The 23,520-nt window shown below is 38.8% G+C and overlaps 1 protein-coding gene across 3 annotated transcripts in view; it reads right to left on the bottom strand.

Annotated features, from left to right (window-relative positions):
• The window catches only part of ESYT2 (extended synaptotagmin 2), a 581,700-nt gene that overhangs the window by 187,132 nt on the left and 371,048 nt on the right, over positions 1-23,520 (bottom strand). For all 3 annotated transcript variants that reach the window (XM_053713830.1, XM_053713829.1, XM_053713828.1), the window contains exons 7-8: positions 17,806-17,861; positions 14,938-15,058 (exon numbers count right to left, since the gene is read on the bottom strand). In XM_053713830.1, coding sequence (XP_053569805.1) covers positions 14,938-15,058; positions 17,806-17,861 — 177 coding nt within the window. The remainder of the gene's footprint in view (positions 1-14,937; positions 15,059-17,805; positions 17,862-23,520) is intronic.

Raw genomic sequence — 23,520 nt, forward strand, 5'->3', positions numbered from 1 at the left:
CATATTTCTTCTTCTTTTCCTACCCCCCCCTTTTTTTTCTCCTCTCCCCCACTATAGTAGCGGTCTACGAGAAACACCTTAATATGAGATATCAAATACTATGATATATTAAATGTAAAATGAGCTCCTGGGTCTTTTGGTATGGTGGTACCGAGGCAGGCAGGTTGGTTGAAGTTTATTTCTTTATCTGTTTTTCTTTCTTTTGTAATTATGTCAGGTCTGGGGAGGGGGGGAAGGTTATTGTTATTGTTTTTTAAATTAAAAGATATAGGCGGGGAGAAAAAGTGTGGGGACAATGTTTGATGTCTTTATGTGCCTTATTCGGTCTTATTTTCTCTTGCGTCAAGTTGGATTCTCTTTTTGAGGACACTTGGAAATTCAGGACTTTTAAACTTTAAAACAACATAGACGGATGTTCAGGATGTTAATCTGGGGAATTTAAGGTATCATCTTGAAGGTTGTTAAGAATTTGATGTTTCTGAGAAACCCTGATGTGAATAAGGGGGATGTTATATCTGTCGCTGTCGAATAACATATCCTGTAATTTCTGTGTGTGATAAGCAATAAAAAATTATTTCAATTAAATGTAAAATGAAAACCACTGAATCCATCTGAATGACTTTGAGCTCACGATTATAGTTTTGATATCATAAGTTTTCGAAGGGTTTACTAGATTATATATTGCTCTTTATATACTACGCATTACCTCATTTACTGCCGTTTGTGTTTAGCACCTATTTAGTAAACTACAATGTATATGTCTTGACTTTTGTAACATCTATAATTGTATAGACATACATATATCCCTGTGTGGATACATAAGATGGTAACATTTGTATTTACATATATAACTTGTTCTCTCAATAAAAATAATTTAATAATAAAAAAAAAAATACGGGGAAAAATTAATTTGCCAACCACTGATAAAGATTAAACTATCCCCACATGGTAATACTACAAAATATGTACACAAAAGAGGGATAAATACAAAAACTACTAAAGTAGCCTAGATAATCTAAGGATATACCCCAATACTAAACATAGCATAAGCATACACCATGCTTATAAAGCTATTCAGAGTAGACTAATTGTGTGGAAAGTAAATTAAAACATAGCCACAGCCGACATGACATGTCAGTACCAGAAAAAAACAGCAGATGGCACTAATAATTGTAAATCCCTTAGGATTAACACAATATAAAAGTGAATATAACTCTTCAAATTCACTAAACCATCATAATAAAAAATAAAATACTCAAATCGCTAATACAGTTGCAGAAAAAATTCCACCACCATTCTAGCATTAAACTAACATGGAATCAGTAAAACTGAGCGTAGAAAAATACAGCACTGAAGCGCTGAGAAAAAGTTTAAACCCACTAAGCCATCGAGCGGAGACATCAGGATGGCTAACAAAGGAAAGAAACGGCTCCTCAAAAAGGCCCAATATTGAGTCCTTGCCAGAGTGACGGCCATACAGAGCAGGAATATAAGCGCGTGAAAAGTACAGCCGTATCAACAGTCTCTCACTTAAATAAAAAGTACTGGAAGGTAAGGGTAATCATGTACCATATTATAGATCTCAAGTTAGCAACTCGCAACAGCATAGGGCTTAAGCGCGCCAATACAGTGGAAGATTAAAATGGTGCCGCCGTAAAGAAATAAAAAGTGCACATATTGAAAAACATATGTCACAATGACTGCAAGTATCCCCCAGCTAAATGATCCGATTAAACAGATCATGAAAGGCTCCTAGAAAAGTGTGAAATGACCTCCACATATATAAAGAGATGCTGCCACACACTAAATATTGAGCTCCAACTGTGATAAGCACAAAAAACATCCGTAGTAACGGATTGTACAGGGGCAAAAAAGTGGGAAGTAAAATTCACTCGACTTGGCACAAGCATAAAAAACGGCTAACTTGTAGAAAAGCCCATCAGTGAGCCAGACGTCTGCTCAGCCGCAACATATCCCAAACTATAGGATATATATTAAATAAATACAGACCCCTTTGGAGGTCCCTCTTCCATAAAATTCCTGACCTGGGAAATATGTAAATAAAAGGACTTGCCCTCCAGGGTCTTCTGCTGTTGAGCAGTCACAGCAGTTGCAGGTCTGATAGTCTCATCTGACCGCTAACAGGGACCTGTAGAAAAAGAATGAACAAAGTAACCAACTCTGGCTGTCTCCAAAGGGGTAGCAAAGTGTTAGAAGTAAAGCAAAGACTACCTCGCCGCCTTCTAACTGCTAAAAGCCACTACTACTCTTACTAAAGAGATTGACGTGGACACAGCAATCCTTGCTTGCAGGAAAAAGTACCCATAAAAGGATTAAATATCTTCCGACACCAACATCGCACAACCTCTAATGACAGAGGCAAAGAGAATGACTGGGGATTATGGGTAAGGGAAGTTACACTTAACAGCTTTGTTGGGGTGCTCTTTGCCTTCTCCTGCTGGCCAGGAGTTGAATATCCCGCTAGTAATTGAATGACGTTGTGGACTCTCCATGTCATAGAAAAGAAATAAGCTTTTATGATTTAAAAAGAGCATGCAGTTTTAAGACACTTTCCAATTTACTTCCATTATCAAATTTTGCGCAGTCTATTTTTTTTTTTTATTCAAAAGGTTTTATTGAGTTTTATCTGTATACATACAGCTTTAAATCATGAAACAACATTACCAACATGTAAACTTATCAATTTACAACTTTAAAAGAGTCACTTCTTCGAGCTGGGTTACACTGAAAGTCTTCTCTTTACCTATAGCAAAAATCAAAAGGTTTACCGTTTCACACTGCAGTGTCTCCTATCCTGCGAAATATAGTAACTTTTAACCCGTGTGTCCTATGCCAGGGCCGGCGCGAGCTGTGCACCCCGTATTTGTGTGTACCAGGACTTCGTCAAATCCCAATATAATTTGATATCTAAAAAGGCCTCCTTTCTCTGAGTTTTAAAGTACCCATATTCCTCCAGTTGTAGGGTATCTTCTACATGTCTCAGCCACTCGCTAATTGTTGGTGGTACCAGATTTTTCCATTTCCTGGCTATTAAGGATTTAGCTGAATTCAGGGCGAACTGTAACACCCTCTGCCTGAGCTGACAAATTTTATGGGGGAGAGCATTTACTAGTGCTATTTCAGGGACTAGAGTAAAAGTGGTGCCTAGTAAGTGCCGTAGAAAGAATTCTATCTCCTGCCATAGGGGTCTTATTATGGGACAGGTCCACCACATGTGTAACATGGAACCTTTTTGTTTACACCCTCTCCAACACATATCAGACGAAAGTGGATATATACTTCTCAAACGTGAAGGGGTCAGATACCACCTAGACAGTACCTTGTAATTAAGCTCTAATATCCTTGTCGACGAGGAAGACTTTTTGATTAAAGAGTAAATACGATTCCACTCTTTATCGCTAAATTCCGTGTTAAGGTCCTGCTGCCATTTATGTGTGTATGTCGGTCGTGCTGGGCTGCTGTCTGCCATTAGGATGGATATTGCCATCGAGAGCGTATGTCGTAGTGGACCTTGAGAGTTACAAATATTCTCAAATCTCATCAGGGGTCTCGACCAGTCAGATTTGTATTTAGATGTATCTACGAAGTGTTGTAATTGTTTATACTTTAACCAGTGTGTGAAGGCCCCATTCAGTAGTTTGCCTAGCTCCTGTCTACCCTTCACCCTTTGCCCGTTTAAAACTGAATGAATAGGCACAGTATACCCAATTTCCAAAGGCACTCTAGCTACCCCCCCCAAACGTCAACGTCGAAACATGAGGTTGTGACCTTAATATCCCGTCCCAAACTGTAAACACTGCAGCATATAACTTAAACGAGCTTGCCGCTTCCTGCCGGTGCGATTTTGGGATCCAGCATAGGGCTCCAACTTGTGGTGTTTTTAGGATGTGTGAATCTATCGTTGTCCAGGCTTTCGTGGAAGTATTCCTGTGCCAGTCTAATATCCTTTGGATACTGATGGCTTTATAGTACACCTCCAGACATGGGAAACCCACCCCTCCCCCAGCGAGAGACCTATATAACGTGTTCTGGTCCACCCGGGGCTTTACCGAACCCCAGACAAATTTATTTAATAATGTTTGTAGGTTTCTTAAAAAGCTAGCTGGAATGAGAATTGGGATTGCCTGCATTATATATAAAATTCTCGGGAGAGTTGTCATTTTTAGAGTTTGTATCCTGCCCCACCATGAGAAAGGTTTCATTGACCACACATTCAAATCGGTTTGGATAGTATTATATAATGCCCTGAAATTAAGGTTAAAGAGTAGTTTATTGTTGGGGGTTAGTTTAATACCTAGGTATTTTATTGCTTTGGTTTGAAGTTGGTATGGGCAATTTTCCATTAGAGAGGCTAACTCTTCTCTAGTAAGTTAACGTTTAGAATTTCGGACTTGAGGTGGTTTATTGAGAAATAGGATAGTCTACCAAATTCCCTAAACTCCTTTTGCGCAGTCTTTTTATATACATACTTTCTGGGGGAAAAGTTCCTACTGAGCATGTGCACAAGCTCACAGGGTATATGTATACTAGTCTGTGATTGGCTGATGTATGTCACATGATAGAGGGAGCTGGAAAATGGGAGAAAAAAAATCTACTGCTCATTTGAAATTCAGAGCGTTAAATCATTGTCATTTTATTATGCACCTGTTAATTACATAATTCTATTGCATTACGTGGTCCTTTAAGTTTTGAAACTTTCAGGATACGTAGGGATAGCACAGGCAAAATCACCAAAATAAAGGTAAAAACATAATTTATGTAAGAACTTACCTGATAAATTCATTTCTTTCATATTAGCAAGAGTCCATGAGCTAGTGACGTATGGGATATACATTCCTACCAGGAGGGGCAAAGTTTCCCAAACCTTAAAATGCCTATAAATACACCCCTCACCACACCCACAAATCAGTTTAACGAATAGCCAAGAAGTGGGGTGATAAGAAAAAAGTGCGAAAGCATAAAAAAATAAGGAATTGGAATAATTGTGCTTTATACAAAAAATCATAACCACCACAAAAAGGGCGGGCCTCATGGACTCTTGCTAATATGAAAGAAATGAATTTATCAGGTAAGTTCTTACATAAATTATGTTTTCTTTCATGTAATTAGCAAGAGTCCATGAGCTAGTGACGTATGGGATAATGACTACCCAAGATGTGGATCTTTCCACGCAAGAGTCACTAGAGAGGGAGGGATAAAATAAAGACAGCCAATTCCTGCTGAAAATAATCCACACCCAAAATAAAGTTTATTGAAAAAAAGAGCAGAAGATTCAAACTGAAACCGCTACATGCCTGAAGTACTTTTCTACCAAAAACTGCTTCAGAAGAAGAAAACACATCAAAATGGTAGAATTTAGTAAAAGTATGCAAAGAAGACCAAGTTGCTGCTTTGCAAATCTGATCAACCGAAGCTTCATTCCTAAACGCCCAGGAAGTAGAAACTGACCTAGTAGAATGAGCTGTAATCCTTTGAGGCGGAGTTTTACCCGACTCGACATAAGCATGATGAATTAAAGATTTCAACCAAGATGCCAAAGAAATGGCAGAGGCCTTCTGACCTTTCCTAGAACCGGAAAAGATAACAAATAGACTAGAAGTCTTTCGGAAATTTTTAGTAGCTTCAACATAATATTTCAAAGCTCTAACTACATCCAAAGAATGCAATGATTTCTCCTTAGAATTCTTAGGATTAGGACATAATGAAGGAACCACAATTTCTCTACTAATGTTGTTAGAATTCACAACCTTAGGCAAAAATTCAAAAGAAGTTCGCAACACCGCCTTATCCTGATGAAAAATCAGAAAAGGAGACTCACAAGAAAGAGCAGATAATTCAGAGACTCTTCTGGCAGAAGAGATGGCCAAAAGGAACAAAACTTTCCAAGAAAGTAATTTAATGTCCAAAGAATGCATAGGTTCAAACGGAGGAGCTTGAAGAGCCCCCAGAACCAAATTCAAACTCCAAGGAGGAGAAATTGACTTAATGACAGGTTTTATACGAACCAAGGCTTGTACAAAACAATGAATATCAGAAAGATTAGCAATCTTTCTGTGAAAAAGAACAGAAAGAGCAGAGATTTGACCTTTCAAGGAACTTGCGGACAAACCTTTATCTAAACCATTCTGAAGAAACTGTAAAATTCTCGGAATTCTAAAAGAATGCCAGGAAAAATGATGAGAAAGACACCAAGAAATATAAGTCTTCCAGACTCTATAATATATCTCTCTAGATACAGATTTACGAGCCTGTAACATTGTATTAATCACAGAGTCAGAGAAACCTCTTTGACCAAGAATCAAGCGTTCAATCTCCATACCTTTAAATTTAAGGATTTGAGATCCTGATGGAAAAAAGGACCTTGCGACAGAAGGTCTGGTCTTAACGGAAGAGTCCACGGTTGACAAGAGGCCATCCGGACAAGATCCGCATACCAAAACCTGTGAGGCCATGCCGGAGCTACCAGCAGAACAAACAAGCATTCCATCAGAATCTTGGAGATTACTCTTGGAAGAAGAACTAGAGGCGGAAAGATATAGGCAGGATGATACTTCCAAGGAAGTGATAATGCATCCACTGCCTCCGCCTGAGGATCCCGGGATCTGGACAGATACCTGGGAAGTTTCTTGTTTAGATGAGAAGCCATCAGATCTATTTCTGGAAGTTCCCACATTTGAACAATCTGAAGAAATACCTCTGGGTGAAGAGACCATTTGCCCGGATGCAACGTTTGGCGACTGAGATAATCCGCTTCCCAATTGTCTATTCCTGGAATATGAACCGCAGAGATTAGACAGGAGCTGGATTCCGCCCAAACCAGAATTCGAGATACTTCTTTCATAGCCAGAGGACAGTGAGTCCCTCCTTGATGATTGATGTATGCCACAGTTGTGACATTGTCTGTCTGAAAACAAATGAACGATTCTCTCTTCAGAAGAGGCCAAGACTGAAGAGCTCTGAAAATTGCACGGAGTTCCAAAATATTGATCGGTAATCTCACCTCCTGAGATTCCCAAACTCCTTGTGCCGTCAGAGACCCCCACACAGCTCCCCAACCTGTAAGACTTGCATCTGTTGAAATTACAGTCCAGGTCGGAAGAACAAAAGAAGCCCCCTGAATTAAACGATGGTGATCTGTCCACCACGTCAGAGAGTGTCGTACAATCGGTTTTAAAGATATTAATTGAGATATCTTTGTGTAATCCCTGCACCATTGATTCAGCATACAGAGCTGAAGAGGCCGCATGTGAAAACGAGCAAAGGGGATCGCGTCCGATGCAGCAGTCATAAGACCTAGAATTTCCATGCATAAGGCTACCGAAGGGAATGATTGTGACTGAAGGTTTCGACAAGCTGAAATCAATTTTAGACGTCTCTTTTCTGTCAAAGACAGAGTCATGGACACTGAATCTATTTGGAAACCCAAAAAGGTTACCCTTGTCTGAGGAATCAATGAACTTTTTAGTAAATTGATCCTCCAACCATGATCTTGAAGAAACAACACAAGTCGATTCGTATGAGATTCTGAAAAATGTAAAGACTGAGCAAGTACCAAGATATCGTCCAAATAAGGAAATACCACAATACCCTGTTCTCTGATTACAGACAGAAAGGCACCGAGAACCTTTGTAAAAATTCTTGGGGCTGTAGCTAGGCCAAACGGCAGCCACAAACTGGTAATGCTTGTCCAGGAAAGAGAATCTCAGGAACTGATAGAGATCTGGATGAATCGGAATATGCAGATATGCATCCTGTAAATCTATCGTGGACATATAATGCCCTTGCTGAACAAAAGGCAAGATAGTCCTTACAGTTACCATTTTGAATGTTGGTATCCTTACATAACGATTCAATATTTTTAGATCCAGAACTGGTCTGAAGGAATTCTCCTTCTTTGGTACAATGAAGAGATTCGAATAAAACCCCAGCCCCTGTTCCAGAACTGGAACTGGCATAATTACTCCAGCTAAATCTAGATCTGAAACACATTTCAGAAATGCTTGAGCTTTCGCTGGGTTTACTGGGACACGGGAAAGAAAAAATCTCTTTGCAGGAGGTCTTATCTTGAAACCAATTCTGTACCCTTCTGAAACGATGTTCTGAATCCAAAGATTGTGAACAGAATTGATCCAAATTTCTTTGAAAAAACGTAACCTGCCCCCTACCAGCTGGGCTGGAATGAGGGCCGCACCTTCATGTGGACTTAGAAGCTGGCTTTGCTTTTCTAGAAGGCTTGGATTTATTCCAGACTGGAGATGGTTTCCAAACTGAAACTGCTCCTGAGGAAGAAGGATCAGGCTTTTGTTCTTTGTTGAAACGAAAGGAACGAAAACGATTATTAGCCCTGTTTTAAGCCATAAAGCTCTTCTAGCTAAAATAGCTAGAGACATAAACCTGACATCAACTCTGATAATATCAAAAATGGCATCACAGATAAAATTATTAGCATGTTGAAGAAGAATAATAATATTATGAGAATCATGATCTGTTACTTGTTGCGCTAAAGTTTCCAACCAAAAAGTTGAAGCTGCAGCAACATCAGCCAATGATATAGCAGGTCTAAGAAGATTACCTGAACACAGATAAGCTTTTCTTAGAAAGGATTCAATTTTCCTATCTAAAGGATCCTTAAACGAAGTACCATCTGACGTAGGAATAGTAGTACGTTTAGCAAGGGTAGAAATAGCCCCATCAACGTTAGGGATTTTGTCCCAAAATTCTAATCTAGAAATAGCACCAGGAACAGGAAAAACTTCTGGAATAACCACAGGAGATTTAAAGACCTTATCTAAACGTTTAGATTTAGTATCAAGAGGACCAGAATCCTCAATTTCTAAAGCAATTAGTACTTCTTTAAGTAAAGAACGAATAAATTCCATTTTAAATAAATATGAAGATTTATCAGCATCAACCTCTGAGACAGAATCCTCTGAACTAGAAGAGTCATTAGAATCAGAATGATGATGTTCATTTAAAAATTCATCTGTATAAAGAGAAGTTTTAAAAGATTTTTTATGTTTACTAGAAGGAGGAATAACAGACATAGCCTTCTTGATGGATTCAGAAACAAAATCTCTTATGTTATCAGGAACACTCTGAACATTAGATGTTGATGGAACTGCAACAGGTAATGGTACATTACTAAAGGAAATATTATCTGCATTAACGAGTTTGTCATGACAATTAGTACAAACAACAGCTGGAGGAACAGCTACCAAAAGTTTACAGCAGATACACTTAGCTTTGGTAGTTCCAGCACCAGACAGCGATTTTCCTGAAGTATCTTCTGACTCAGATGCAACGTGAGACATCTTGCAATATGTAAGAGAAAAAACAACATAAAAAGCAAAATTGATCAAATTCCTTAAATGACAGTTTCAGGAATGGGAAAAAATGCCAAGGAACAAGCTTCTAGCAACCAGAAGCAATGAAAAATGAGACTTAAATAATGTGGAGACAAAAGCGACGCCCATAATTTTTAGCGCCAAAATAAGACGCCCACATTATTTGGCGGCTAAATGCTTTTGGCGCCAAAAATGACGCTACATCCGGAACGCCGACATTTTTGGCGCAAAAGAACGTCAAAAAAATTACGCAACTTCCGGCGACACGTATGACGCCGGAAACAGATCAAGATTTTTTGCGCCAAAAAAGTCCGCGCCAGAATGACGTAATAAAATGAAGCATTTTCAGCCCCCGCGAGCCTAACAGCCCACAGGGAAAAAGTCAAATTTTTTTAAGGTAAGAAAAAAATAATTGATTCAAATGCATTATCCCAAATATGAAACTGACTGTCTGAAAATAAGGAATGTTGAACATCCTGAGTCAAGGCAAATAAATGTTTGAATACATATATTTAGAATCAAACACAGGAAAGAGGCGCCGTATGTGTGAATCTGAAGAAGCCAACGACAAATATAAGACATGTGCAGGGTACTCACAATGTGAAAAGGCACTCCAATGTGCCTATAGGGGCAGGCTGGTATTCACAGCAAACCAGCTGGCTGAACCGGCTAACCAGGATATCCAAGAAAGAGGACTCTAAGTCTTGATGGACTGTGTATACTGGATCCAGCAATGTGGGAACAGGAGCTAGGTGCAAACACAGGCACACCACTGTGTGAATCTGTAGGAGTACACGGGTAAATATATTATCTGTGCAGGGTACTCACATTCTGTGGCGGCACTCAGTTGTGCCAGTAGAGGCAGGCTGGCTTTCTCAGCAACCCAGCTAGCTGTGTAGAGTATGGAGCAGGATACTAAGCAGCAATCCGGATAGGCAGGTAGCTCAGAAATAGACAATTGCAATGAGGATATATGATTAAAAAAAGGATTTTAATAAAAATTAATAAAAATTAACCCCTTAAGGACCAGCGACGTACCCTGTATGTCACTGGCCTTTTTTTGGGACTTGATTGTTTTATAGCGTGGCCTTTCCACCAGTGTTTAGACTGCTCTATTCCACAAAGCCTGCTGCAGGGAGGGCATTCATAGTGTGTTCTTGCTAAACTTGTGCTATTATGTCCTGATAAAACCCTTAACAACCAGTGACATACAGGGTACATTGTGGTCATTAAGTGGTTAAAAACAGTAAAATACATATATTCCTCATGCACAGTAAGTCAGTAGTATGCAACGCGTTTCTCGGTGTCAACCGTTTCCTCAGGCATATGTTCTAACTCTACATAAACATCTTATAAAGACCTGAGCTACCTGTGTTGCCCCACCCTTCATGACAAAAGAAACCAATCACAAAGGCCCTTTGTTTAATTGCCCATTAGTTGATACACCTGCACACTTCTCATACCAAACGCTAATAGGCTTGCAAGGCTTATACGTGTGTTGTATTAAATGGGAGAGGGAAACCCAAACAAATGTCTTTTTGAAAAAAATAAGCCAGTTGAGAATCATAATAACATTACTGAATGTTTATAGACTAACATATATGCTCCCGATATGTGGCCTTAAATGAATAACATACTCTCTGCGATTGACCTCATTCTATAACCATAAAACCAAATATTCATACCTATCTGCTGGTCTCTAGATTAACTTGTGACTCTTCATATGTAATATATGTACTTATCTGTGAATGTGGGGTCCAGTATATTGGAAGAACCTGCAGGAAAATAAGAATCAGGTGGAGCGAACATCTAAGAAACATTAAAAACAAATCTATGAAACACAGTGTACCTAGACATGTTTGCCAGGAACACACTGCAGGGAGATGTAGTTTTAAAATTACCCCTCTAGAAAGTATTCCACCTAGTCGCAGATATAACAGGTTCTCACGACTCAGACAAAGAGAGACCTATTGGATCTATAGGTTCAAAACGTTGTTTCCATCAGGTCTCAATGAAGTGATAGACACTGCAAGCTTTGTATGATTTTGTGCACTTTTTTGTGAACCGGAGTTTAATCCTATGTTGACATCTGCCCATTTCTCTATATACACATACTCAGAGTTAATTGTTTCTTCAGGTACATAGGGATATCACCATACACATATATTATTATTTGGGAATTATACAACAAAATCACATCACATACAGATTCCAACACATTCCCTTAATTGAGAATTTCTATTTTATACAGATCACTTTTTATTTAGTATATATATCACGTATAACATTAGTCACCACCATCACCATAACTGTTTAATATTGTATATATATCATGTTTATTGGTTTATCATGATCAGGAATCTTTACTGACTGATTTTACATATGTTTTATGTCAAATGAGATAGGAAAAAAGTTTTGGTTAATTTAGTAATACTTGTCCATTTTTCACTTGGTTATTGTCGGTAGGGACTTATGACCATCTAGTTGTAATTTTTGGCACCAGTAAGGTTATAAGTATTTGAGTATGAGGAGAATGGTATGACATTATTATATATATTAACAACTAAGGGTCACAATATGTGAAGCACTTTTTATCATGGTCATATGCATATAGTGGCTTATAATTAATGACCCTCTTAGTATTACTCTAATGCATAGCACTGGCAGGGATGATAGTGATGTGTTTAAGGGGTATGGTAGGTCAGTGTATCTTATCAATCAAGGGTTACAATATACCGGTGAGTGTTTAGACCGGTGAGTGTATTGGACTCTAAAAAATTAGCACTTTTATTTTTTTACACTCGTTACAAATATTAGTTAGCAGAAAGCACACCTAGTTTAGGTATGGACCACCAAGTATGGTGGTTTTGATCACGCAGAGGGTCAGTTTGTCCCGTTTTTGCTTTGGGATATATATTGGGGCACTAGGTAGAGAATCATTTTGGTTCATATAGTGGTGATAATCTTTTTCAACTTATCTTGCCATATATACAATTGTCACCCATTAGATACCTTGTTGCATCATAGGCTAACCAACAGGAATAGCTACTGGCACTAGTATCGCTTAGCCATAGGAGCAAGTGTATCCATTTGTGGGAGTATTTACGGAGGATGTTGCTGACAGCTGAGTGACGTAGTGAGGAGGTGAGTCCTGCCGCTGATGGACCTGAGCTGGGAGAAGTATCCCCTAAATCGGTCTATGTGCGGGAGCAGGATCCAGCTTACGATGCGAATCGGTACCGGAGCCGGCGCTGGTAATGTTTACAGCGGGCTGCGGGCATCGATGACTTCAATGAGAGAGCCTTTTTTCCATTGTTATGGGTTTGAGGATTCGCAGACACGCTCGAGTGGGGGTGTGTAGCGGTTCTCACTTAGGATTGGTTAGAAAGTTGGAACCTATCAGCCTATCATTGGCGTTGACGTCAGACGCCAAACAATCACAGAGGACTGTTTATTTTTTACGATCTGGGTGGCGGTCTTTTGTATTAGGCGATTAGTGACTCACAGTGAAATATAGAAGATCGAACATAGAAAAATTCGATATTTGGATATTTTATGTATCTGTTATGCATTACGCCAAAGACCAGCAGATAGGTATGAATATTTGGTTTTATGGTTATAGAATGAGGTCAATCGCAGAGAGTATGTTATTCATTTAAGGCCACATATCGGGAGCATATATGTTAGTCTATAAACATTCAGTAATGTTATTATGATTCTCAACTGGGGTATTTTTTTCAAAAAGACATTTGTTTGGGTTTCCCTCTCCCATTTAATACAACACACGTATAAGCCTTGCAAGCCTATTAGGGTTTGGTATGAGAAGTGTGCAGGTGTATCAACTAATGGGCAATTAAACAAAGGGCCTTTGTGATTGGTTTCTTTTGTCATGAAGGGTGGGGCAACACAGGTAGCTCAGGTCTTTATAAGATGTTTATGTAGAGTTAGAACATATGCCTGAGGAAACGGTTGACACCGAGAAACGCGTTGCATACTACTGACTTACTGTGCATGAGGAATATATGTATTTTACTGTTTTTAATTTTTATTAATTTTTATTAAAATCCTTTTTTTAATCATATATCCTCATTGCAATTGTCTATTTCTGAGCTACCGGCCTATCCGGATTGCTGCTTAGTATCCTGCTCCATACTCTACACAGCTAGCTGGGTTGCTGAGAAAGCCAGCCTGCCTCTACTGGCACAACTGAGTGCCGCCACAGAATGTGAGTACCCTGCACAGATTATATATTTACCCGTGTACTCCTACAGATTCACACAGTGGTGTGCCTGTGTTTGCACCTAGCTCCTGTTCCCACATTGCTGGATCCAGTATACACAGTCCATCAAGACTTAGAGTCCTCTTTCTTGGATATCCTGGTTAGCCGGTTCAGCCAGCTGGTTTGCTGTGAATACCAGCCTGCCCCTATAGGCACATTGGAGTGCCTTTTCACATTGTGAGTACCCTGCACATGTCTTATATTTGTCGTTGGCTTCTTCAGATTCACACATACGGCGCCTCTTTCCTGTGTTTGATTCTAGATTTATAACCTTTGGAGGGTGAAGATCGAGTGCTGCCTCCAGTCCCTTAGAAGACAGATACCTATACCAGATCGGGTTATCCTGGACTTTGTTTATTTTTCTTTCATCCTGTTCTAGGACTGGGTATAATATTGTGAATACACATACTTACATTGTATCTATGTTATATTAGTACTTTGGTGAAATTTTTTTTCTGAAACATCTACATATGGTCACGTGGGCCTACATATATATTATACACCGTTCTTAGTAGCGCCCCCTATTGGGTTATTCCCTTTGTTCTAATACATATATTTAGAACTTTATAAAAAAGTGCCCAACCATAGCTTAGAGTGTCACAGAAAATAAGATTTACTTACCCCAGGACACTCATCTACATGTTTGTAGAAAGCCAAACCAGTACTGAAACGAAAATCAGCAGAGGTAATGGTATATATAAGAGTATATCGTCGATCTGAAAAGGGAGGTAAGAGATGAATCTCTACGACCGATAACAGAGAACCTATGAAATAGACCCCGTAGAAGGAGATCATTGCATTCAAATAGGCAATACTCTCCTCACATCCCTCTGACATTCACTGCACGCTGAGAGGAAAACCGGGCTCCAACCTGCTGCGGAGCGCATATCAACGTAGAATCTAGCACAAACTTACTTCACCACCTCCATAGGAGGCAAAGTTTGTAAAACTGATTTGTGGGTGTGGTGAGGGGTGTATTTATAGGCATTTTAAGGTTTGGGAAACTTTGCCCCTCCTGGTAGGAATGTATATCCCATACGTCACTAGCTCATGGACTCTTGCTAATTACATGAAAGAAAAAAACAATTTGTAAACAATCCAGCAGGTAAACGGATCATTGGGGAAAAAAATTGAAAAGGGAGAAAAGTTTAGGGTAATTGGTCCCTTTAATGCAACAATATTAACTTTCTTTGTAAGTCTCCAACAAGGTGTGTTAAGTGTGTGAATATAGTGTGTTTTAGCACTGTGTAAAGTCTGTGTGTCTATGTATTTTTTTAATAATAACATTCTTACCTTTGGTATAGGGAACTTCAACTGCGCAATCTCCAATTCGCTAACAAGTGGGACCGTGATACGATTTGGAAGTACCAAATAATTTGATATGATGTCAAGTATTATAGTATCCGACATACCACTGTGGGAGGGGAAAAAAAACCACAAAGTTATATATATACACAATAAAAGTTAGGAGCCAGCACTCGTATCAAACAGCCTCCGGGGTGCACTTCCAAAAAAGTATACAAATCTTGCAGGAAAGAAGGCACTCGCCTTTTCGTAATGCAATATTTTATTGCCCGAAAACGTTAACCTAATAAAATATTGCATTACGAAACGGCGAGTGCCTTCTTTCCTGCAAGATTTTTATTCTGGTGGTTGCAATTAACAAGGCTTTTATATATATATATATATATATATATATATATATATATATATATATATATATATATATATATATATATATATATATATATACACACACACATAATAAATAAATAAATATAAATAAATTCTGGTGGTTGCAATTAACAAGGCTATGTATATTTGATGGATCATTCAGCAGGGAATCTGTTGTCTGGGATGCAAATAAATTCCTGTAGAACAGTGATTCTCTGATACGCTGAGATGTCACAGCAGTCAGCTGAGGGTGCCTAAAATAGAGCCGAGTGTGAAAACCTGCAAAACTGGTCATTTCATATATGGTTTCAGAACAACCTTTTAATCTCCAATAATCTTCACTGGCACTTCTATCTCACTGTATTATATTTACCGAGTCTTTGGGCTTTCACATGCATTATAGAGGTTGTTACACTGCAAAACAATGGTGGGTTCCACTACACAGCAATAAATAAATTAAATTACCGCTAAGCAGAAACTAAAAAGGTACCATATTAAATATATCGGCAAAGCGAATCCTGCTTTCTAGGTTATAGCCAGTCATTTTTAGGGGACATTAATCACTAAATACTAGTCACACTCACTGATAAATTCAATATAAAGATTAACCTAACAATAATATGCAGATGTATTTTTTAATTTACATATGGCTGCACCTCACTGACGAGGCCCAATGTAGGCTGAAATGATCGCATGGGGTTGCTATGTTCCTTGTTCAGAGGAAATGTCTGGTATTTCAGGGCTGGACTGACCTTACTTGGTGGGATCAGACTGATATACTTCAGGAAAGTTCTCTATGTAGAGCACAATCGGGCTAAAAAAAGAGGCTGCTCCCAGGTGGTAAATCGCCATAGAATAAGATTTCCATATATATTTGTAAAATGACCCTAGGGAAGTCTCCCTGGGGGTGATGAGGAAACCAGATGTGGAATCCTTGCCTAATGTAATTAGTGGAATATGGCTGCACTTCAATGACGATGCCCAAAGGCCGAAACGATTGTGTGAGGTTGTCATGTTACTTGTTCAGAGAAGAAATTACCTGGAATTCCGTGGCTGGATCAGACTGATATACATCAGGAAGCTGCTTAAAGGTGGTAAATCACCTCAAAACAAGCTAATATTTTTGAGCGGTTTGTTTTTTAGAGAGCACTTCTCTTTTTGTATGTATTTTTTAATTTATATTAGTTTGTTATATATCGAGGCCTGCATAACGCAATGGACACTGCCATGTTGTAACCTACATTTCTCAAGGTTTAAAAGACGTATGATATCTTATCTCCTCTGCTGAGGCCACATAGGGAGAGCCATAATATACGCTAAAACAGTAATCTTAGTTTTTAATATATCTTTATGGCTTTTTCTATATTCATACATACAGATGACAGTACGAAATTATTTATTTATTTGTAACTGTGAAAGCTGTTAACATTTAAATAGAAACTAACATGTAATGCATGTCTGTGTATAGCTAATACTTCTGTATTAATGCTCATTAGCTGATGACACCTATAGAACATCCATTTTACAAAATCCAAAAAGACAAATAGATTTTGAAATAAGCTTTTTTTACATGAAACAAATATAGTCAAACACCATCTTTAATATATCAGTTGAGGGATTGTAACTGTGAGAAGTGTACAAAATAAGCTAAAAAGCTTCCCTCCTCCCCCCTCAGAGGATAACAAATAATAAACATGACATTCATATTCATTTAATCATCAACCCTCAAACATCAGGATTAGTAGTAAATGAAGAGTCAGGATATTGCAGCCTAATTGATGTGACACAGACTAATGAGCAACACAATACCTTACATGTGCAAAGTGTTGCAGTTGCCTGACTGCACATTACTAACACAGCCACTAGATGGAAGCAGAGAGCATAAAGTATGTTACTAGTGTCAAACAGATACACAATATACATACTGAAATAAAATATTCAATACCCATGAACCAGATGTTTGATTTTCATTTCTTTAAACTGTCTTACTGACAAGAAGATCCTTCCCCTCCCATTCTCTTTTCCCGTGTGCGGAGCATTTGGGCAGCACAGCGCACACTGCTCATTTTCAGATAGAAAAGAGACAAACTGAGCTATGGTAAGGGGTAAAGACAAATTCAGGGGTGTTTTGTCAGGTCTGTTTCTTATCTGACATTGTGTCCCTCATGTGTGCTTCATGCATGGGTGTAGAAAAACACAACTCCCTCAGCTCTGACCAGCTAACTAACACCCTTATTAGCTCTAATTACATTTTTAGCTTTATCTGAATCTTGAAAGAAAAATGTGGGTTTCATGTCCCTTTATTGTACCTATAAAGGCTCTGCAAAGCTGTGCAGTTGGGAGGAAGTCAGGTATGAACCTTTAAAGATTTATTTTCTGAAGTACCAGTTACACAACTCTCAATGAAGAAGAAATTATGAGCGCAATAACGTGAAATGCGATGTGTAAGGGTTAGTAAATGAGAAAAAAAATAACATCTGTACTTACTTTAATCCAGGTATATCCAGGAGATTTGTAAGACCTGTCCAGTTGATTTCTAGAAGCTAAAGAGAAAAAAAACATTGGAACAATGGAAAAGTAAACAAAACTTCCTTTTAACACAGATCTAAGGTCTATAAAAAAGCAATAGAAACCTCTTCGCTACCAGGAATTTCAGAGAAGAACTTGCCCAAAATACCGGAAAACTTTTTTCTGTATTGTAGCTCCCCATCCCTCCCTCCATTTTATTTTTCTACAGTGTAGGGCCCATCCCACTCCATCCTTTTAAGAATCTACAAATAGCACACCAAACATCATTTAGATTTACATCTGGTATTAATGTTTACAGAAGACAACACTACATTACAATTCTTTGTTTTGCTGTTAACCATAATGCTTTATTATGGGGCATTCTGGTATAAAAATAAAAATAATAATAAATAGAATGCTGTAATACTTTAGAGCATTTTATTATTAAACAAACACACTTTGCAAACTATGTGTTTAGCTCTGCAAAATGGCTAAACACATAAATGTACCAGGCACACACCCCTGCAGTACCTGAGCAGTACATGGCTGGTGACTACATATGTATGCCCCTCCTTATTGGCTCAAAGGATGTGCCCTGCTTAGTAGTGGCAATGCATTGGGGTCACTCTGTGCATCATTAACTATGTTTAACCCCTTTGCGGGGGTTAAACTCCGTTATACGCATCTATAACAATAAAATGTTTTAACAAATGAATGCATTCTATTAGGCAAAAATGTTCCTTTAATTGTATAATATTTTTATGGCAATATCTGTGTGTTAAAGGGATACAAAGAGTAAAAAAGAAAATGCTCTGTGATATAGTGTTGTATTATTAGCCTGTTGCATATAACTAAATTAATCACAGCAATGTACTACTGAGACCTAACTGAACACAATAGGCATATTCTCCACGTGATACGTTCTTACGTGCCAGTGACGTCAGAGGCGGAGTGTTACTCTATCGGGTGCTCAGAGCAGAGGTTGGAGTGGAATTTATACTGCCCATAATCTGTTTCCATCCGGTATAGAGAATAACTTCTCACAGTATTTACTAACTGTTCCGATTTTGGACCCTGACAAACTAACACTTACTGCATGGGACGTTTATCATGTCTTTTAATAGATTGTATTGCTTCTACCCATGGGAAAGTGGGTGTGCGCAGTTAGCTTACTATAGCTCCACCTCACGCGAGTAGGAAATCACGTATCACAATCTCACTCATCGATTATATACAGTGTTACACTATTTTGTGTTTCTTTTTCCTTTGAGGAACATTTAGATAATCGTATCACATCAATTATCACCATTATCTAAATGGACATATCCGTTTTATAATCACATTTTGTACCACATTAGGTGAGCCAATCGCAAGAGGTATTGTAACCACCAATCACCAGCTAACTACCAGTAGTGCTTTGCTGCTCCTAAGCTTACCTAGATATGTTTTTAAGCATAGTATACCATGGGAACAAAGTAAATTTGATAATAGCAGTAAATTGTAACGTCACTTAAAACCGCATTCTTTATCTCACCTCAGGAAAGTTTATTTTTGACTCTTGTCTTTTGAAGCAGGTGTGTTGCTTATTTTAATAAAAAGTTCCAAAAAATGTCAATAAAAAAAAATTAAAAGCACATTAGAGTTTACCACTTGTATGTGTAAAGGTAAGAGAGAGAAAGAATGTCATATGTTACTGAGAGTCACATGCTGGTGGTTTAGGCTGAAAATGGTTTATTTTGTACACAACACTAAAGATACTGTAGAAAATCTGTCTAAAATTCTTAGAGGAGGGAGAGGATATGTACATTAATAAAGCTGAGGATCAAAGTATTTTTCAAAAGTATTTTTCACAATAAAAAAAAAAATCAAGACTATAACAAAGGGTCATTATCCCTTAAAGGGTGGATTCATTGTCCTTACCACCTCTATTTGCACATCTTTCTGTCTATCCATCAAAATACAAACACTGTAAGGTAGTGTTTCTCAACCGCGGTTCTCAAATACCCCCAACAGGCCAGGTTTCCATTACAGCTGAACAAGAGCACAGGTGAAATAATTATCGTTACTAACCTGCTCTTAAGCATCAGCTCATTATTTCTGCTCTTACGCATCAGCTAATTATTTCACCTGTGCTCTAGTTCAGCTATAATGAAAATATGGCCTGTTCAGGTTACTTGAGGACTGTGGTTGAGAAACACAGCTGTAAGGGAATTAAAGAATGCCTGTGATGCATAATGATGCTGATGCATGCTGCTACCTTGATAATTAATGAAATTGATGCAATGCATTTTTTTTTATTCAGACAGAGCATGTGATTTTAAACAACTTTCCAATGTATTTCTATTATATAATGTGCTTGTTCTCTTTATATCCTTTGTTGAAAGGGATACCTAGGTAGACTCAGGAGCTGGTGATTAGTTGGTGCACATAAATGCCTCATGTTATTGGCTCAATCAATATATTAACTAGCTACCAGTAGGGCATTGCTGCTTCTTCAGCATAGGATACCAAGACAATGAAGTAAATAACATGATAGAAGTAAATTAGAATGTTTAAAATTATATTTTCTTTCATGAGTCATGAAACAAATATTTTGGGTTAACCCTTGCACCCACTGAACTAAGTCACAGGCTTGCCTGGAGTGGCTAGACTGTGACCAACTAGTTAAAGTGGAATGTGTCGGTTAACCCTTTCTGTGACAAACTGGTGGCTGTTGCAGGGTTTGTTAAACTTTGTACATCACACCAATCAAAACAATTTTTTGATTATCCCCGTACTACAGATCATGGATCATTAATGGGCTAGTAGGGAGCACTCCTAAACCTTCAATGGGAGTGCCAGCGATGTCGCCATGCGTAATGATGTCATAAAGGGACAGAGTCGCAGCTGCAATGGAGCTGGAGGTGCGGAGGTTATTCAAACCCTTCGATCTCAGCTCCCTTAGCAGCGACAGATGATCAAGTCCCCTCATTTGAAAGAATTTGGCCTGCAGGCAATGTAACAAACCTCCCAAAAATAAAAATGTTAAATACACACAGAAAGGTGTTTTACAAGGGAGGGGATCTTTAGGGATACATAATAAAAAATGTTTATAGTCCCTTTTTTTTTTAAACCAAAATTTAAGCAACAAAAGAAGCTAAAAAATTAGCTTAGCAGAGTGATGTGAAAAAGGCTTAGAAATGAATTAAACATACACTTTAGAAGGTAATATGGGCAGACTTGACTTCCCACATATCTGATGTGCCTATCTATATGTACGTTTTTAAAAACGGTTACAAGATACCGGCTACGGGTAACATTACTCACTATAATAAATAGAAGGAATGAAGATTGTGAAAAACTGAGCAATAAAAGTTCATACTCCGATCACACCGCAGGCAGTGCCTGAGCAGTGCATTAGTCACACTTTCAGTTTGCACACGTGAGGCCACACCTCACGGCTGCCCTCTTCCTACTTGCTCAGTGTAAAAGGAAATGTTTGTGGCTGGGTAGATTTGATTTAAATCACTAGTCAGTAAGACTCAGTTTAAATCAGGGTTTTCTACATAACGACTAGTTCTTGCTGGTTGTTACAATCTAATATTTACAACTAGAAAATGACTGATTTGGTTACATACCATTAGAAATAGACAATTATTAAATTAGTGTGAGGTGAGCTTTGGACAACTTTTCAGCTGTACTTTATTGGAAAGAAAAAACATAATTTATGCTTACCTGATAAATTTATTTCTCTTGTAGTGTATCCAGTCCACGGATCATCCATTACTTATGGGATATTCTCCTTCCCAACAGGAAGTTGCAAGAGGATCACCCACAGCAGAGCTGCTATATAGCTCCTCCCCTAACTGTCATATCCAGTCATTCGACCGAAAACAAACAGAGAAAGGAGAAACCATAGGGTGCAGTGGTGACTGTAGTTTAATTAAAATTTAGACCTGCCTTAAAAGGACAGGGCGGGCCGTGGACTGGATACACTACAAGAGAAATAAATTTATCAGGTAAGCATAAATTATGTTTTCTCTTGTTAAGTGTATCCAGTCCACGGATCATCCATTACTTATGGGATACCAATACCAAAGCTAAAGTACACGGATGATGGGAGGGACAAGGCAAGATTAAGCGGAAGGAACCATTGCCTGAAGAACCTTTCTCCCAAAAACAGCCTCCGAAGAAGCAAAAGTATCAAATTTGGAAAATTTGGAAAAAGTGTGAAGCGAAGACCAAGTCGCGGCCTTGCAAATCTGTTCAACAGAGGCCTCATTTTTAAAGGCCCAGGTGGAAGCCACAGCTCTAGTAGAATGAGCTGTAATCCTTTCAGGGGGCTGCTGTCCAGCAGTCTCATAGGCTAAACGTATTATACTCCGAAGCCAAAAAGAAAGAGAGGTTGCCGAGGCCTTCTGACCTCTCCTCTGTCCAGAGTAAACAACAAACAGGTTAGATGTTTGGCGAAAATCTTTAGTAGCCTGTAAGTAAAACTTCAAGGCACGGACTACGTCCAGATTATGTAAAAGACGTTCCTTCTTTGAAGAAGGATTAGGACACAATGATGGAACAACAATCTCTTGATTGATATTCTTGTTAGAAACCACCTTAGGTAAAAACCCAGGTTTGGTACGCAGGACTACCTTATCTGCAAGAAAAATCAGATAAGGAGAATCACATTGTAAGGCAGATAGCTCAGAGACTCTCCGAGCCGAGGGAATAGCCATCAAAAACAGAACTTTCCAAGATAAAAGTTTGATATCAATGGAATGAAGGGGTTCAAACTGAACTCCTTGAAGAACTTTAAGAACCAAGTTTAAGCTTCACGGGGGAGCAACAGGTTTAAACACAGGCTTAATTCAAACCAAAGCCTGGCAAAATGCCTGGACGTCTGGAACCTCTGCCAGACGCTTGTGCAAAAGAATAGACAGAGCAGAAATCTGTCCCTTTAAGGAACTAGCTGATAATCCTTTGTCCAAGCCCTCTTGGAGAAAAGACAATATTCTAGGAATCCTAACCTTACTCCATGAGTAATTCTTGGATTCACACCAATAAAGATATTTACTCCATATCTTGAGGTAGATTTTCCTGGTAACAGGCTTTCCTGCCTGTATTAAAGTATCAATGACTGACTCGGAGAAGCCACGCTTTGATAGAATCAAGCGTTCAATCTCCATGCAGTCAGTCTCAGAGAAATTAGATTTGGATGATTGAAAGGACCTTGTGTCAGAAGGTCCTGTCTTAGAGGCAGAGTCCATGGTGGAAAGGATGACATGTCCACTAGGTCTGCATACCAAGTCCTGCGTGGCCACGCAGGTGCTATCAGGATCACTGATGCTCTCTCCTGTTTGATTTTGGCAATCAGTCGAGGGAGCAGAGGAAACGGTGAAAACACATAAGCCAGGTTGAAGAACCAAGGCGCTGCTAGAGCATCTATCAGCGTCGCTTCTGGGTCCCTGGACCTGGATCCGTAACAAGGAAGCTTGGCGTTCTGGCGAGACGCCATGAGATCCAACTCTGGTTTGCCCCAACGATGAATCAACTGAGCAAACACCTCCGGATGGAGTTCCCACTCCCCCGGATGGAAAGTCTGACGACTTAGAAAATCCGCCTCCCAGTTCTCCACGGCTGGGATATGGATTGTTGACAGGTGGCAAGAGTGGTACTCTGCCCAGCGAATTATTTTTGAGACTTCTAACATCGCTAGGGAAC

The sequence above is a fragment of the Bombina bombina genome, chromosome 5, assembly GCF_027579735.1.
Source record: "Bombina bombina isolate aBomBom1 chromosome 5, aBomBom1.pri, whole genome shotgun sequence".
Taxonomy (NCBI): Eukaryota; Metazoa; Chordata; class Amphibia; order Anura; family Bombinatoridae; genus Bombina; species Bombina bombina.